Genomic DNA, 19,153 nt, shown 5'->3' with positions numbered 1-19,153 from the left:
ATTTAAAGTAGACACACGAAGAAAATTCACGAAAGTGATGATTATAGACAAATTATATATGGATGGAAAGGTATTGTCTTTTTATACACAAATATGTCACTAAAAAGTCTTATAGATGTCGTGGAAATGCAAGAAATGAAATTATTAGACACCCTTCTCAGCCCCCCAGACCGACAATCACGCAGCCGAAAACGGTCGAGAATAATGACGTCACACAATCGACGTGCTCATCATCTCTCTGTGCATCATGCACTGAATCACCTTACTGACCTGTTCAATATCTTCCGAATTTACCGTTTTCTTCATGTAATGTGATATTCAATTTCTGTTTTCGACAACTTCAGACCAAACGTGAATCAGAACTGTGTTCCTTTGCCCGTTTTTATCGAATTGTGGACTGTAAACAGGGCCGTCGCCAGGGGGGGTGCGGAGGGTGCGAACGCACCCCCCTTCAGACCCCCCCCCCCAAAAAAAAAAAATAAAAAATAAAAAAATAAAAAAAACGGAGGGGGGGGGTAGGGATACTTAAGGGCTCTTTTGAAAAAGATCTGGCCGGCGGGCTATATAACTGCATGAAATTGAGTTAATACGTTGTTTTTTGTGTTTTTGTGTTTTTTTTAATAAAAAGCACCCCCCTAGAAAAAAGCTGGTGACGGCCCTGTGTAAAGACCAATTTTGTCCACTGCAGTCGTCATTGTGTTGCTCCACTCCAGTCAGTGAGTGAGTCGCTGCCCAAATAATATAAGTAGAGAATCTAATCAAGAACTTGAAAATCAAAAGCAGCAATTAAGAAGTAAGATTTAATAAATACAGGACTGAATAGAATCTCACATGAAAATAAAAAGAGAAAAAAGAGCTGATAGGAATGGGGCAGGAATATAATTAAAAATAAAAAATCCAGAACCAAAAAAAAATCTAAGTGTTTCGAATCAGGATCCCCGCACTCATAAAAAACCTACGTGCGTAAAGATTTGTCCACAGACCACGTCTCTTAAAGTTCAAGCGTTCATAACAATATATAAACAAAGTGCGTTCGCTGCTGTTGCCTCGCAATGCTTCGGCAATCCAACTGCAATTCCAATCATTTCGCGATCATATATTGCCGTGTTTTTTTGTGGTTCCTGAACTTGCTACGTAATTAAATTTCATAATTTTTATTCAGTTGTGAAGACGAATGTCTATGCTTTATATTGATAATAATATCAATGTGGTGCTAGCATGATTTCTAAGTGAAAATATGCTTTGTTTATTCACGTATATTTCTTGAAAACAAATAATTTTTTCTAAGCTAAATATCGGTTACCAAAATATGTTAAATGTGCATTTCATTTTACTGTTCAGAAAATTCAAACTTTTATCTATGTAATAAGACCAATCTTGAGAGGAATTAACAATTCTAAGAGCAAAAAACGCTGATTGGAAAATTCAATGGGCTGCTGTCAGCTCAGCTGCTCACTGCTCGTGGTGTGACGTCACTCAGCTGGAGCTCGCCAGAGGACGGACGAAGGCAGAAATATGCCATGAAAATAAGTCATTTTTGAGAGCTGATTTCTGCAAACTCTAATCACTATTTTAAAAGGTGAAGTTATATATCTGATTAGTAATACTTCCCCTTTACAATGATGACCAAAAAAGTCATTATAAAATACTTTTGATTCTTCGGTTGTCTATATATACTTTAACAACAGTCTGGAATTTATGTAAGTCCACACCAGAAAAGTATTGAAACAACACCAGTTTGGAATCAAACCGATGCTGTTTTAATACTAATTGGTGTTGTATAAATCTGGTGTTAGACCAAAACGAAACTGGTGTTGTTTAACACTTCTCTGGTGTGGACATATATAGATTCCGGGCTGGTGTTAAATCAACACCCGAGTTTTTGCAGTGCATACCCCCCCCCCCCCGATGACGAAGGCAGCCAGTGGCAGATTCAGGTAGGGGGTAGGGGCACATCCGGCTCATGCCACCCCTCCCCCTTTTAAGGAAACATACAAATATTTTCAGGGGAAAAATGTAATGCTGTGTATAATGATATTGAAGACCCCCCCTTTTTTTTTCTTGCTCGTCATTTTTTTAAAAGTACTTCCACCCTCTCTATCAGTGGGCAGCACAGGGGTTGAAACTGAGAATTAAATTGACTTTAATTCCAAATTGCTATTTTCTTTAAGTTTAATTAATATCGTCTCGGCCTGCGGGCGATAGTGCACCAAATGGTTTTGACTTTAAGTTATTAGGCCTACCATACTCGCTCGCTTGGTACGATATGGTGGTAATCACATTTCAAGCAAATAAAAAAAAAAAAAGGTCTTCAAGTTCGTCAGGGGGGGGGGGGCAATAAAGGTATTCAAGCTCGTCAAGGGGGCATAATAGGTGTTTCAAGCTCATCAGGGGGGGGCAGGGATACGTCCTTTGCATGGGTTGTGAGTTGTGACTCGTCAGGGGGGCAGACTGCTAGTGATTATCCAGGATTTTTACTATCATGAATCGTGATGGATGTTCATGTAGTAATAGGCCTATGTATATTGTGGTATCAAAACTAATGAAATTTACTTGCGAGCAGACTTAAAATTCATAATTCTTCCTGAAGAATATAGTCAGAGTTTTGTGTGACTTTTGGTCAGCTGAGACTTCATTCATATTAAAAGTCACTAAATATATCCTTGAATATTCTTGGAAATTGTGTATTGTTTATCCTTAGAACATTAAAAACTCCTTTACCTAAAAAGTAGGGTTAGGGCTAGGGTTTGTGTTTGGATTAGGCCGGATGATTATAAGGTTAGGGTTAGGGTTGGCTGTCTCAAAAGGAACTCTTTCCCTTTTCTCTAATTTATGCAAATCCAATTTTGTTAATTTGAGCCCCAGGGATTTGAGCGTTTCTGCAGCGCAGGCATAAGTTTTTCCTTTTTTATTTGCCATATCATTCATAAAATATACCGTACCTGATCCTGAATCATGTGTAAAACTTTCTTGACTATGCGCCAAGATTTCCTGATTTTCTTGAAAAGGAGCTATTCAAAAATAGCAAGATTTCAAAGGAACAAACACAATAAAAGGAAAATCGTAAGTACACGTAAAATGGTAATTAGTGTTCGTAAATTTAATGATGACTGACTCCTTTTTCGATTGAGTCAGACTTCAAATTTAGCCGACAGAAGATAACGCACGGTACCGTACTTACGCTCCGGCATGGCACCGCGGCCGGACCGGGGTATATACCGGTGCCTTTAATAGCCTTACCGTACCCGCCAAAGGCGGCGGAGCTCAACTTAGTCTTGAGCCTTTGTCCTTGAGGACGGCGCTAATGCAGTTTCGCACCTGTCGATTACCAGCATACCTCACCACCAGTAACTCTTCACAAATGGGTGCTAATGCAGTTTCGCACCGGCCGATTACCAGGCAGCACACCTAATCTAGCGATCGCAACGGGTTCGCGTTTAACACATTTCCTATTCTGCCAACACACAAAATGGGCAAAATTCATTGAGCCAGTGTATCAACATTTCAAATCCTTTTTTCATAAAATGTTACGATCTTTTTCTATTATATCTAAACTTCTTATTTCTAGTCAATTTACTCACATTTGCATCGCCAAAATGTTGTTTTTAAGGCCGTTTTCGAGAGCACCACCTGTCCGTCGTCACACGATGGAAGTCGCCATTTTGGAAAATATGACTCCAGAACCGGGTTAATCTTGCAAGTTACTTTTACTTGTTGACACCCTCTAGGGGCATCAAATAACCATGTGTTATGTATCATTAAAATCGGCAGACTTTCTTCTACAAGTTAGTGACGATTTCAGTTCAATATCGGCAATGTTTTTCGTTACAAAAAGGAGTTTTTTGGACACTTACGGTAAATCGTGTTTCTATTTTCTTACTTCAAAGCCGTATAAACAGAAAATTTCCCAGGGAACAGTCAAACATCAGATATAAATTAATTCTTTGAAGTGTATTTGTATCAGAAAATCTAATTTTGATATATAAGAATGTGTCGCATAGCTGCGCAAGAGGCGAATGCAAGCCCATGTTGTGCCGCCTAGAGTGTGATTTTGGTGCCATGGCTGACCGAAAGGAGTGAGTGGGCGTGGTGGCCGTGGGTGTGGTACTTGATGCATGTATGTTATTGTTAAACCCATTGAAATTAGTTGTAGGTGATAAGTTGTGCATTTGATTTCTGCATGAATTATGTGTATTGATGATAAATTAATGATAATTTCAACTTAATATTTCAAGAAAAAAAAAACAGGCGGGAATTAAAGCACGTTTAATTCCAGTCTCATTTTTTTTCATGGTGTACAGGCGCAGACCATGCATTGACTGCTGCCTGGTACTGGTATTAAAATGAATAGATACATGACTATATCTATATTCTGTTGTTTTGTGTCATCATATCAATAAGCTGTCTCATCAATTCACATGATGAACACAATAATGGGTCCCTGTTTTATTATGTTTACTAGGAGGGAGATTATTTTGTAAATGTGATTTTAAATGTAGTAGAAATTCAGATAATGTCAGAGACTTGCTTTTTAACTTTATATATTCCAATATATTTAATGTTAATATATTCTATAATTCTAAGCAGTGGAGTACATTTCTAGCTACTGTTGCAGCTCCAGCTGTCTGATCTCGCATTCTCAGATCTGCAAACAAAAAGAGACATCATGGTAATTATACAGAATACAGAGTGAACATGGACAAACAGAAAGAAAAAAAAATTACTTGCAAAACTTAATTTTCTACTTTTGAATGATATAAATCTTACAGATACCGGGAAGTATAGTGGGACATTCATTTTTATTTTCTGATTAAAGTCTGTTGAGGAATGAGACCCCCAAGAGTTGATTAATTTTTTTTTAACAACGCAAAGCGTTCCATGCATTTCTCTTGTCTTATTCTAATTTGTTATCTTTCTTCTTGTATACTATATTTTCACAAATAGAAGCTGTTTGAATAAGAAAAATATGAAGGTAACACAGCCATGCTCTACAAGATCACCTCTTGTGTTGCATTTTAGTCAAATTAACTTAGTAACCTACATGAAAAAAAAGTATGGAAGTTTCTTAGATCTACAAGTACCTGTAGATCTGCCACCCAATGGGTACTTGTCTTGGGTGGCAGAAAAGTTCTGCGTATAGCGTCCCTTTAAGAGGCCATATCTTCAGTTATGGTGCTCCAATTGTAATTTGGTCTTCACCATTGAATTTGTCTTGAAAAAACCTTTCAAGTGATGTATAATTTGTCTGTATTTAAAAAAAAAAAAAAATCATGTAATATAGCTACCTAATCACCAATACTTGTTCCAAATGTCATGACAAGTCTCTCAGTCACATTTTGATGTCAACATACATCCACCACTTTTCAAAATATTGTGATCGGAATGGCTGTATTTGGGCTTCAATCTCAACGTCGTTGATCGACACGGCGTAGACATCGCTTCGCGGATCGCTTGGATTCACCGTGTACCGTAATGTTGATATGAACTGAAGTTAGCAACCAAATCATGCGAAAATGTGGCGAACAAACTGCCAGCATGCCGCATGCGAATCTATGTTCGCATGATTTGGTTGCTAACTTCAGTTCATATCAACATTACGGTGCACGGTGAATCCAAGCGATCCGCGAAGCGATGTCTACGCCGTGTCGATCAACGACGTTGAGATCGAAGCCGAAATACGGTCCGAAATACAGCCATTCCCGATCACGATATTTTGAAAAGTGGTGGATATATTGACATCGAAATGTGACTGAGAGACTTGTCATGACATTTGGGAACAAATATTGGTGTTGAGGTATGCTGGTAACCGGCCGGTGCGAAACTGCATTAGTGCCCACAAATGTCCTAGCAAGTCTCTCAGTCACATTTCGAGGTCAATATACGTATATACCCACCGCTTTTTTAGATAACGCGATCAGGAACGGCTAGATTTTGGCTCCGCTCTTGACATTGTAGTCAGTAGAGGCGCTGTCAGAAAATTGGGATCGTCCCAGTATACAGGGACTGTCTCAGTTTATAAGGATTTCTTCACACAAGAAATCTAAGAAAATTCATTCACCTGTCAAGTGCCGACACCAATCAAGTGTGCTAGTTAATGTAAACATATCAGGTTTCATAACAAGATTATTGGAAGACGGTAAATCATGAAAAATAGACGGTGAACTGGGGGGATTTGAGGTCACTGAATCTATTTTTAGCACTCTAAATATCTGTAATTACTGTCTTTGTCCCGTAGGGGGAAGTGAAAAAAAAACGTCCCCATAAACAAGGACAGTCTCGATTTATCAAGACATGATTTGTCTTGGTTTATGAGGATATCCTTGTGTTCTGGGACAATCCCAATTTTTGGACCAGCGCCTCTACTGGTAGTAGCGACTGCCTTCGGGGCCCGGGTTCGGGCATTTCCGGGAGGCAGCGGGAACAATCGGCGGGGTTTCCCGACCTCCGACCTGGGGTCGGGGGTCGAATGGACATAGCAGAGCACATGATTTTGAGACTTTGAGCGAGACACATCTACTGACCAAGAGAGCTGTGTTTTCTATACAACAAAGCCGGCAGAGCTAAGCTGCAGGTGAGTTTGTTATTTATTTGCATTAAACTTAGTACCTGCGCGGCTTCAACATCATCATGCGAATCCTCGGGCTCAGTCATGCCTCGCTTCACTTGGATTCGCCTGCCTCGGGCGAAGTTTGTGCAGGCTCCACTCCACTTCACTACCGCTCCACCTACCCACTCATTCAATGAACAAGGTTATGAATATGATATAACCATGATAACCTTGTTCTCAGTTACATCTCCATGTGTGGCAAAATAAGGTTGGCAATGTTTGGCTTATTTTCTCTTTTTGTATGGGACAAATGCTTGATTTTCTTACACTATCAGGTTTCATTACAGCTATTCATCATATAACTTGGCTCTTATGTAAATTTAATTCTTGAAATTTTTTTAAAATTAAAAATAGAGATTGAAAAATGAAAATTTCTTGCCATATTACTTTCCACCAATAGAGGGCGTACACAAAAATATTCCCAAAATTCAAGTTTCGAGCGCTCTGATGAATACAAAAATTATTCCCAAGTTACTAATGAAAAATAAATTGCAACTGTATAGAAATTAGTAATTTTGGTCACAAATTAAAGTGATATTTTAATGATTGTTTAAAGTGTGTGTTATGTACAGCATTGGCATACCATAGACTCTAGTTCTACCTGTAGATTCCCCACAGGCAGGATGGTTGCAGTGAACAAGTGCACCTACCTGAACTTCGGGACGGTGAACCAATTCGGATATACCGAGTCACAAAGGTGGGATTGCAATCATGTTTATCGTAAAATGTTTGTCGCATGCGAATAATACGTGTGAGGAAAAGATACTGGCCCAAAATCACCAATTTTGAGGATAACCGGAGGATGGACATGGAGTGATATACTGGTGTAGAGTAAGATATTAAGTCATTCATCTTTCCCATATTTTTTTTCTTTAATTTTTACGGTAAACATGATTGCCATCCCACCTTTGTGACTCGGTATATCCGAATTGGTTCACCGTCTCGAAGTTCGGGTAGGTGGAGCGTAGTGTAGCGGTAGTGAAGTGGAGTGGAGCCTGCACGAACTTCGCCCGAGGTAGGATTCGCCGTGCCCAATATGGACTTAAGTTAGCAACCAAAACTTCAAGACTCCCCTGCGACATGCTGGCAGTATTTTTGCAGCATGTTCACATGATTTGGTTGCTAGGTAAGATTTGACTAGACTAAGATACTGTTCCTTGAAGTGAGCCAGTTATCTTGAAGAGGAAAACCTGGAACTGAATGTAGAGACATAATATGCTTGCATTCAAAATCTTTTCTAGGTATCCCAAGGTGTTACAAATCATTGTGTAATGCGCATGTGTGTGATCTCAACAACTCTCTTGCCATTTTCAATTAACAATACAGGGTTTGACATTCTCGATTTTCATGGGAACGAACATAGAATCACAGCATACAGCTTGTTTATAGTATTAGGCTGGATGAATAGGTTCCTTTGTAGAATGAAGAATTTTAATTTTCAAAGATGTCACCAATTTTATTTTGGGATGATGGAATTTGGCTTTTGTGGCTTGGTGAAAGGAAGGCAAATACTATGAACTCTTTTTTTTTACAGAGGAAAATGGATAACTGGTCATCAGGAAAGCAGAAGTTTCTCCCCTACCTAATGCCACCTGATACCAGTTTCGAGTCTTTAGTAAGTAAAACGCTTCCGTTTTATTGGTCATTTTATGAACTTCTTTTAACATGATATTTCAGTCATATCACTGACAAAATATTCTGTAAAACTAATATTGCCAAAAGGTTTATAAGAGAAATTCTACATACTGGAGAGCACAGTTTAAGGAGCCATTGCCACTGAATGTGTAAGCTTCCAGTAAGTAAAATATTTGTGACAATCTTTTTCATTTTCATCAGCTTTTACTGCAGACACTATGAGGACAATTATTATTTCCTCTGGAATCAACTAAAATCTTGAAATGATTAGCTTAAGGTTGTGATGGGTAGTGATACCTTTTGATAATTGGCATAAAAGTAATGAAAATATTCTTATGTTATGTGAATTCCTTGAAAATATACATGCTAGATATTTCACTCAAGATTTCCTGTTAAATTTTGGAACATTCAGATGATTGCATATCAATTTTCACAATGCACTTTTTCTTTTACATGGGACTTATTATATTTTGTATGCAGAGAGCAGAAAAATATCCTGACTTTGTTCACCAACCAAGCTCAGAGGTTTCTGAAGACCTTTCCCATGATGTAGCATGGGCTTTCAACAAGCTGGAGTCAGAGGGCTTCTTCTACCGCCATTGGGTGGTTGTTCAGGGCAAGCATGTACTGACTCCTGTTTCCAGGACCCTAGTGGGTAACCCAGGCATGACTTACAGATATCTAGGACTCAGAATATTTGCCCTTCCCTGGACCTTCGAGGATGGAAAGGAGCTTAGTGAGGTAGAAAAGGCATGTAGTATCATTGGCAGATTGAATCAGTACTTGAAAGCAACATCCTGTGCTATATTGAAGAAAAGACAGGTAGATGTTCCAATCCAAAATACAAAAATGGCAAGGAGGACGGATGAAGGAACCGGAAGTACTTTGGAAAACAAAGATACAAATGTAAAGGATATTGTGGAAAGGTCCACTGAAAGATTAAGAGATCATTCTGAAAGTCATGTGAGAACTGATGAAGACTCTGAACAAGGCAACGGTCCTAGAGGCGAAGTACAAGGCTCAGGAGACAGTATCAATGCTCCAGGAGATTCTTTAATGACAAACAGTGGGAGTGGTTCTGGTGATGCACCCGAGGAGGATCTTTACAGAAACAAACGAAAGAGGCAAGAAATAAGAGCCAAGACAATTGAAGAAGGAACAGATTTCAACGTGGCCCTGATCAATTACATGGACCCACTGAATCCAGAGCTGAATCTAAAACCAGAGCCCTACTATGACCTAGGTCCACTAGCTGTTCCTTGGCACATGGATGGCAACCTTGTCCGAGGGTCTACTGTAGCAGTCTACAGCTATATCTGTGAGGCTGCATATGGGGCAGGTAGGTGTTGATAGAGTCACTATGGAACAATTCAGATTGCATGAAAAGAGAAACATGAAAGAATAATATCAATGAAAGTTTGAGTAAAATTGGACAAATAAAGAGAAAATTAAGAGCATTGAATGTTGAGATTCCCATATTGACGGAGGCTTGATCCGCCCCTGACCAAGGCAGTGTTTTTTAAATATGGACCTATTTCATTAATCTTGGACAGAAAGTATGACTAATCATCGTGAGTTGCCGGTCACATGATCAAGGTCGAGGTTCATTTAGTATTTTTCCCCCTCTTTTTGAAAAGTGAATTAATCTTAATTGTTTTTAAAGTGAGCACCGCTGATATTTTGAACTGTGTAATGCAGATGAGACTTTCAGAGGCTTTCCACCTTTTTATATTAGGTGCTTCATTGAAATCATATCCAAAGTAAAGTTTTTGAAATGTCATAACTTTGAAAGTTTATGGAACTATTTCATGAAACCTTTGAAACTTTGACATAAGGTTGTCAAGTATCACTGATAATCTTACATGAGTTTCAGGTTACATGACCAAGATCAAAGGTCATAGTGTCAATTAAATTTGTTTTTTTTTTATTATCATATGAATAGTGTTTTTGTTTTTTAAGTCAGCTCTGCTGCTACATCAAATTGCATAATGCAGGCGAGACTGCCAGAGGCATTTCACTTGTTCTCTTTTATGTGTATTCAACAATAACTAGAAAAATTCATTGACAAGAAAGGAAATTCAAACAAACAAAATAATATGTACAAAACTTTGGTTTTAATGTCACATAATAAACTTTGTTTCATTGAATAAAATATTATATGCCCTTTTATTCTTATATGTTCGGTTAACTTTCTGTATGACTTCTAGCATAATGTATCTTTGTTTTTATTCTTTTATTTTCAGAGAAGAATAGAGATTGGATGATAGGTATCAGCAAACCATGGGATGATGTCACTCCAGCTTTAGCTGCTCCCCTAGCCTCTGGTGATGCATACTTTATGCTTGCAGATCTCAATGATACCCACAGGCATTGTGTCATAGCTGGGGATCAGCCAAGATTTGCCTCAACCCATAGGGTAGTAGATGTAAGTAAGGAATAATTATGTGAAATAGCAGTATTGTTTGATATTGAAGATTCAATGGCCTCGTATTGCATGCAAGAATATATTTCATGAGACATAAGTTGAGTATATTCTTAAGCTCGTAATTGTTACATGTATGTAAGCCAATAAAGTGCATCTCACAAAAAAGGAAACCCGTTTTCAAAGACAGATTTCAGAATTATTAAACAAGGTTTTAATATGAATTTGATACTTATGGTAAGAGTGGAATCTCATCTTTAATTTAAGAAATGCTAACGAGCCATTCGTCGAATAAGCACAGTCGTATCATGGACCAATCTTGCCCAATTTTTTGCGCAACCCGATACGACATTAAAATTTCAAATTCGTCTTGCTTGTTAATGCGTGAAGTGTTTGTCATGTATTAGGTATGAAAATGTAGAGGAATAATTCAATTGTATGTATGATGATGTGAATGAAATATGATTAATTTGCCGTTAAAGAACAAAGATGTGGGAATCCAGTTTCCTTTTTTCTGGGAGGCACTGTTTAATACAAGTGGATTTTTAATACAAGCTAACTATTTTAATAAATTGCATTTTAGTCTTGTGTCCAGTGAGTTTTTTTTTTCTTTGGGTATGGAAACATCAAGTTCATGTGACCATTGCAGACTTTTGTGGGGAGTTCCCTGGCCCCCAAACACTAAATCATTCCTTTCCAAAGAACTGCTCTATCGCATGTATGTTTGAACCACCTCTCCTTAATCTGTTGGGACTTGATCTTCTGAACAGAGTAGCCATGGGACCCTAGCTTACATCCAAGCACGATGTCGGTCGGCACTGGAGAACCTCATCTATGAATCGGTTGAAGGAGGAGAAGAGGGGTCTGATGGGAAGCCAGCACTGAGAAGCCTAGATTCTGCGGCTCTCCAACTTGTCGAGGAAGTACACAATGAGGTACTTGGTCATATTGCGCCTAGTTAATTATAAAATTAATTTTTGTAGTATGCAATCGATGTTAAAATTGTCTGCTCCCACGAACAATCCTTCACATGGCTTACCCATTCAATGAGATAAGGGTCTGCTACAGAAAGAGTTGTATTTATTTCTAACTCTGAAAATCAGATGCAAGTCCCAGATGAGTTCTGATTGGTGACAATCAAGGTGCTTTTGAATATTCATATTGATTTCAGTTCTTTTTATTACATACCCCATATTAATAAACTGCACTTTATCAAAAATAGGCTCAACAAAATTTGCAAAATCTCACGTACTGTCTATACGTGATAAGACTATGAGCCCCATACACTTCCAAGAGACTTCTAAATCATCTATAGGCTTAATCCAGAGTGATTATGTGTTATTGTCCATCATAACTCGCTCATTTTAGCAGATGTGTAGTAATTAGCATCATTGATTGAGCCTGTGCCTCCATGAAAGTTTTTGTCTCACCTGCGAAGCAAAGTGAGACTATAGGCGCCGCTTTTCCGACGGCGGCGGTGGCGGCGGCGGCGGCGGCGGCGGCGGCGGCGTCAACATCAAATCTTAACCTGAGGTTAAGTTTTTGAAATGACATCATAACTTAGAAAGTATATGGACCTAGTTCATGAAACTTGGCCATAAGGTTAATCAAGTATTACTGAACATCCTATTAAAGTTTCATGCCACATGACCAAGGTCAAAGGTCATTTAGGGTCAATGAACTTAGACCATGTTGGAGGAATCAACATCGAAATCTTAACCTGAGGTTAAGTTTTTGAAATGTCATCATAACTTAGAAAATATATGGACCTAGTTCATGAAACTTGGACATAAGGTTAATCAAGTATCACTGAACATCCTGCATGAGTTTCACGTCACATGACCAAGGTCAAAGGTCATTTAGGGTCAATGAACTTTGGCCGAATTGGGGATATCTGTTGAATTCCCATCATAACTTTGAAAGTTTATGGATCTGATTCATGAAACTTGGACATAATAGTAATCAAGCATCACTGAATATTTTGTGCAAGTTTCAGGTCTCATGATTAAGGTCAAAGGTCATTTAGGGTCAATGAACTTTGGCCGAATTGGGTTTATCAGTTGAATTACCATCAAAACTTTGAAAGTTTATGGATCTGATTCATGAAACTTGTACATAAGAGTAATCAAGTATCACTGAACATTCTGTGCGAGTTTCAGGTCACATGACCAAGGTCAAAGGTCATTTAGGGTCAATGAACTTTGGCCAAATTGGGGATATCTGTTGAATTCCCATCATAACTTTGAAAGTTTATGGATCTGATTCATGAAACTTGGACATAATAGTAATCAAGCATCACTGAATATTTTGTGCAAGTTTCAGGTCTCATGATTAAGGTCAAAGGTCATTTAGGGTCAATGAACTTTGGCCGAATTTGGTGTATCAGTTGAATTACCATCAAAACTTTGAAAGTTTATGGATCTGATTCATGAAACTTGTACATAAGAGTAATCAAGTATCACTGAACATTCTGTGCGAGTTTCAGGTCACATGATCAAGGTCAAAGGTCATGTAAGGTCAATGAACTTTGGCCATGTTGGGGTTTTTTGTTGAATAACCATCATATCTCTGTAAGTTTATTGGTCTAGTTCATAAAAAGTGGACATAAGAGTAACCATGTATCACTGAACATCTTGTGCGAGTTCGAGTAGTATTCAAAGTCAGCACTGCTGCTATATTGAACCGCGTGATGCAGGTGAGACGGCCAGAGGCATTCCACTTGTTAACAGAATTATGGCACAATATTTATGCTGTAGATCATCACTATTATCACGAGAGAAATGCATCATTTATGTCTTATAATTTACATCAAATCTCTAGTTCTAAAATAAAATTGATACAATGTCAGATTAGTATGATTTTGGCAAAGCCAAGTCATAAATAATGATGTCAAAAGTTTGTATACTCATATTTGGATCTCCCCTTCAAAAATAATTTTTGCATTGAACTTAGTGATGTGTCTACATGTATTTGTAGCAAGGATACCCTCAAAATGTTGGATCCAGTAACCTTTATTAAAACCTCATAACCAATTTAATTTCATCAATAAATTTCACTGAGCTTTGTTCTGCTATTGTTGCAAAATCGCTTAACAATACTTTTTGTCATGGAGAGCTCAAGAAATTATCCATTGTTCTTTGAAAATTGATTGATTTAGACAAGATCCCCCCCCCCCCCCCCCCCCCCGTTTTACGTATGTTTTGTGCTAAAAGAAAATTGTCATGTTTTGAAGAAAAATCTGGTCTCTCATTCACAGTAATGCATTTTTTTATGATTTCAATTTTAAATTTAAAAGTTTTCCCTATCCAAATCATTGTATTTTGACTGAAATGCTTATATAGTTCATTCAAATAGATTACATAGAATGATACTACCTCATCATTCTTGTGATTGTCCTTAACATGTTATCATCATTAGGTTGAATTTGAATGGCTGAGACAGTTTTGGATGCAAGGTTCTCGTCATGCTACGGAGCGTTCATTCTGGATTAAACCTATGGAGGATTTAGAACACTCTTGGGAATGTATGGAGCATATGGTAAGTCTACATGTTTAATAAATTATTGCAAGAAATTAATCAATTCCCACCACCCCCCCCAAAAAAAATATATATATATATTAGTAATATTAAATATTCTATTTTATGTAGCATTTGATAAGTCAGATTGATGCTTCATGTCTTTTTTTTTGCATTTGAATTTATTACCCCGGTCATTGCATTCTGACTTGCCCATACACAAATTTTACTATTTTTCCATTCCTTTGGGAGCAAAAGCGGCAAAGTGATGCCTTCCTGCAGGATGCAAACTTGCATTTGATTTAGTAATTTATTAATTAGATCAATTAATTCCAGTTTTAATTTAACAAAATAGTCAAGTTGCAACTTTTTCTTGTGAAGTTTTAAATGATTTTTTTTTATAGACCAAGCTTGCTATTGAAGCATCTCTGAATATAGAATCATGTCAAGAAGCAGCACGTATCATCAGAGACATCTTGCCTTTCATCGAGAACAGAGAGAGACAAAGGTGTATTTGTCTTAATAGGTAATTGTCAACGCTCACAATATGTATACTAGTGCTGTTGTCGGGAACAAAAATCCATGTCGACATGTCGCTTAAAAATTAATCCCGACATCGACAATGTCGACATGAAAAAGGGACCGTAATTTAGCCTAGGCTCCCTAACAAAAAAAATCATTCGATCGTGGAACATAACACTCTCAATCAAACGTATTCACCTTGACACGAGTGATATCCCCACACTAGATCTATATAATACAGGCTCAGTTCGGGAAAACATATTTTCACTAAGCTAGAGTGAATTCACTTTCAAAATCACTGATTTAATCCACATCTTTTTCTGGAGAATCAAGTTTTGTACCACGATCCGGTCCCGAAAGCATTGCGCAATAACACTCGGAGCCAATTTGAGAATCACCAATTACATCATTGCGTATTATACGCTGGTACACATGTGCTGCAAACGCAAGCTCCTCAAATTGACAGTAAAAAATAATGAAAATCGACCGATAATTTCAGTATCACTTCCGCGGCGATCCGTGCAACGATCTCCAAACGAAGGAAGGGAAGTTTTCTGTGACTTCGTGATTTGAAATAAGCGCTCAATTGCGGCGGTCACAACTTTGACAAAAACGTTTATGTGAAAAGTAATGCATTGAGGAGCAACGTATTATCAAGCACGGTGAATAGCGATGGGTACATATGGATGGGTACGGTGAATGCTACTACGCTACCCTCGCTATACGCTAGCTAGATCTAGAGCGATCGTCGAGGGGCAGCTCGATCGGGCAGGCCGGCCCACACTCAGGCACTGACGTATTTCTGCTGCCGTGCAGCTCGCAGGTATTCTTTTTTCATTTAATGTGCCGCTTTATAGCTGAATAAACCTTTTAATCGCGCCACTTACTGTGGATAAAAGCTTCCAACTTTTCAGCTAAGCTTTATACTCGTGACTTTAGGCTAGACCCCTTTTTATTTTATGTTTGCATGTCGATGTGGGTGCGTGCATGTCGACATGTCGGAAACATTGAAAATCCTTCGTATGTCGACATCAATGTCGATATGAGGCCTATCGACAACAGCACTAATATATACAAGCAAGGTTGTTGAACTTTTTACAATAACAAAATTTTATTGATTACATTATTAGTGAAATTTTTCCTTTGGATTGACAGACTTTTCTTTATAATTTGTGTATATGTTATTCATAATAAATTTTAAGAAATTGCAAATTCAATTTCTGGCTTGCATCCAGTAAATAAAAGATTGTATACTCGATCTGAAAGATCTTGGAACCAGCAGAATGCCGGTGAGCAAATCTACCACCAGGCCATCACTGGTCCCAGTGGCGTTATGAGACAACATTTTTTGAGGGGGCTCGATATGGCGTATCACGCAAAATTAATAAGAAGTTATATAAATTATTGAGCGAGCTAGCAAAAGTTTTGACATTCTTATTACGAAAATCCAAGTTTGTGATAACATAATATTCGGAAAATATCATATTTCACCCTTATCCCGTTCCTTTCCTTTTCTCTTTTTTTGGTCATGACCCCCCCCCCATTTGTATGCCCTTGACTGGCTCATGGCACAGTCATGATGATGTAAGAATAAAAAACCTCTGCACCTTTAAATTGTAATCTGACTAGTTATAGTACTTATTTTAGAAATGTCAAATTTTGTTCACCATGAAAGTTTAAACATATGTTATGATATACAATCAAAATGACTTAACAAAGAATACAATCAAAATGACTGACTAAAGAATTGAAAAGAATGCAATGATAGTTTGGCATCCATGGAGGAAGCAGAGTTTGTTAATAGGTGTCAACATAATACAGTACTAGTTAAACAAAACCTGGGACCTGGAGAACTCATACCCATAACTTTTACCCATCAATAAATTTTTTCCCCCTTGCAAATTTGCCCAACATCAGTGTATTCTATGAATGAGAGGGAAGGTTATACAAGGACTGTATTGAATTGACATCAGCTCCCTTATTTTCATCATTTCCAGGTATAGTGGAGATGCTCTCCTCAGTATCAAACCAGACCGCCTTCCACTCTATAGACCGACCTGGGATGACAGTGACCTTTCACGACCTTTGCCCTTTACCCTAACAAAGGTCATCAAGAGGTTGAAAGTGAGGCTTAATGAGTTGCAGTAGGAATCTTTGTGTACCTGAACAATCTTAAACCAGACTGCCGTCCATCCTATGTCAATCATTGACAGTTGTAAGTTATTTTTTCATTTCAATTCTCACTATTTCCAAGAAACAATTTGAAGTGGTACATGAGATGCTTTAATCATTAAGACCAACCAGAAATGAAAAGTAAACATCTCTTGCCCCCTCTTCCCTCCTCTCTCAGAAGTGGTGCCTAAGGCAGGTTCATCAGGCATCACTTCAAGGAGATACAGTCAACTTTTCATAAGTTGGCCTTCAAAAGTCGAAGCAACTTTTTTTTAGACCAGATTATGCGGGACATGTTATTTACATTCTGTAAGTCGAATTTAAAGGGGAATCCAACCCAAATAGAAACTTTTTCCTCTTAAAGTTTTTGAGGAAAAAGAAAAATCAAGTTGAAAGTTTGAACAATATCGGACAAACAATAAGAAAGTTATGAATTTTTAAAAGGTGTAAAAATTGATAATTACTATACCCATGGAGACTTCAAATTGGCCGCATATATGATGTCATAGTGATGTAAGGCAAGGGCTACTCTTCCATGTACTACAGTACATAAAATAGCCAACATGTCTTTTTTTTAAAGTTATACTTCACATTATATTTTTCTTTCATGAGGACATAAAACAATGTACTACCTTGGTTGTATTCAGATTACTGCCCCAGGGGAAAGGGTACGTAATAGGAGAAAACCGCAAATCCCTGATAATCAAGTACATGGCCTATTGGAAAGTTGTCCTTGCCCTTTGTCATAATTTACTTACCCAGTTGGCACTTTGAAATCTACAGTCTTAGGGATCTTAATTTTAAAGCAGCCATAACTTTTTTATCGCTTGTCTGATTTCATTCAAATTTTCACCATTTTGTTTTCTTTAATTTTTTCTTTCCAACACAACATTTATGACTAAGGCTGGGTTCCCCTTTAAGTGGAACAGATATGTGTGGTCCAAGGAGATTGACCTTGGCAGGGTTATTGTACTGCCATGATTTTTTTTTTGATCTGGATCTAAATTTAATTTGAACATTGTATGTTAACCATTCCACATATATGGCATTGAAATCAGGATAGTATATTTCCTCGTGTCTTAACTGTTCTCACTAAATATGGGCCATTATTATTTTATTTATTCATTTTTCAAGCCTCATTTTCTATGCGCTTGTCACATAGAAGGGTACATTGAACATTAATTCAATCTTTTGTAAATTATTATTTTTTAAATAAATGCATTCCAGTTTGACGGAGATGATGACACTCGGCCTATCACTTTCTGTCTCCAGAGACAAGTCTACTGTCTTGTCCAATTCAAAGCAGTCAATAATGTAACTCCACTACTGATGCTAGAATGGTAAGTTATTATTTACACTATAAAATAAAAAGTAACTAGATTACTGATTATTCTTCAATACATGTAGATGCTTAATAATTCATATTGCCAAACTCTTACAATATACATATTTTGTTGATGGATGGTCTGAGCTGGGTGCATGATAAATGAATGACATATTTCTATTTATGTCTTGAGCAGAAGGAAGATTTGTCAACCATCAAAAAAAGCTCAGATATAAATTATGTCTCTCCAGCTTCATTCAGGATAAAATTGAAATTGTCATGCTATCATTTTTAATAAGCCATGTTAGTAATGATGCAATCTGATACACCGGTAGCATTAATGACTGGCACATATGTCCTACCGAATCTGACTAGATGATGTGATTTCAGATGAATTAGATTTCATTTGTAAAGTACATCGAGACATTGGTTTGTCCCAGTTTGCATTTGTCCCAATGCACAATTTAATTCATTTCCTATGTATATGTGTCGTGTAGTACAATGAATATTTTTTAAAAGGAAATGTTATCAGAAAAATATTTCGTTCTTTCACTTTTCACTTGCAGTCATGTCACTCTGTGTACAACATGGATACACCCCCTATCTTGTGTTAACCTTCTTCCAAGCATAAATGAGAGAGATAGAGTCTACCAGAGACAAGGACAGGATGCACAACTAGAAAGCTTCATCTACACAGAGTGACTGGTGTGTGAATAGTTATTGGGATTTACTCTTGGGTATGATCCAATAATGATGGATTTGATACCAAACTCTTCATAAACACCCTTCATTTGGCTTGTATTCATGATAGATATGGTTGCCAGGCATTTGCTCTTGATACCAGTCTTTATCTAGGCAATCTATATATACATAGCTGGATACTTATACCTCGGTCACATTTGTTCTACGGCGGCTGTACGACTAGTCGAAAACAGCCATTTTTACATTTTTTTGT

The 19,153-nt window shown here is 37.6% G+C and overlaps 1 protein-coding gene across 3 annotated transcripts; it reads left to right on the top strand.

The window, feature by feature from the left end:
* The first annotated feature begins 2,928 nt into the window (after positions 1–2,928).
* Positions 2,929–19,153, top strand: LOC121407488 (alpha-ketoglutarate-dependent dioxygenase FTO-like). 3 transcript variants are annotated; one of them, XM_041598589.1, is made up of 10 exons: positions 2,929–3,063; positions 8,142–8,222; positions 8,723–9,581; positions 10,486–10,667; positions 11,435–11,599; positions 14,082–14,201; positions 14,585–14,706; positions 16,700–16,917; positions 18,102–18,214; positions 18,765–19,153. In XM_041598589.1, exons 1-8 carry the CDS (start codon positions 2,956–2,958, stop codon positions 16,848–16,850), a joined length of 1,788 nt encoding a protein of 595 aa, XP_041454523.1. In that variant the 5' UTR covers positions 2,929–2,955; the 3' UTR covers positions 16,851–16,917; positions 18,102–18,214; positions 18,765–19,153. The 3 variants fall into 3 exon arrangements, with proteins under 3 accessions (XP_041454523.1, XP_041454525.1, XP_041454524.1); XM_041598590.1 differs by lacking the exon at positions 2,929–3,063 and adding an exon at positions 6,366–6,571; XM_041598591.1 differs by lacking the exon at positions 11,435–11,599.

The sequence above is a fragment of the Lytechinus variegatus genome, chromosome 2 (assembly GCF_018143015.1).
Source record: "Lytechinus variegatus isolate NC3 chromosome 2, Lvar_3.0, whole genome shotgun sequence".
Lineage (NCBI taxonomy): Eukaryota > Metazoa > Echinodermata > Echinoidea > Temnopleuroida > Toxopneustidae > Lytechinus > Lytechinus variegatus.
Note: the sequence above shows the minus strand (reverse complement) of the source record. Positions and strands in the feature narration are given on the sequence as shown.

Coding starts and splice junctions, on each gene's coding strand:
- LOC121407488 (XM_041598589.1), top strand. CDS start 2,956: ATGTGTAAAACTTTCTTGACTATGCGCCAAGATTTCCTGATTTTCTTG. Junction 10,668..11,434: donor CAACCCATAGGGTAGTAGAT/GTAAGTAAGGAA, acceptor TCTTCTGAACAG/AGTAGCCATGGGACCCTAGC. Junction 14,707..16,699: donor AGGTGTATTTGTCTTAATAG/GTAATTGTCAAC, acceptor CATCATTTCCAG/GTATAGTGGAGATGCTCTCC.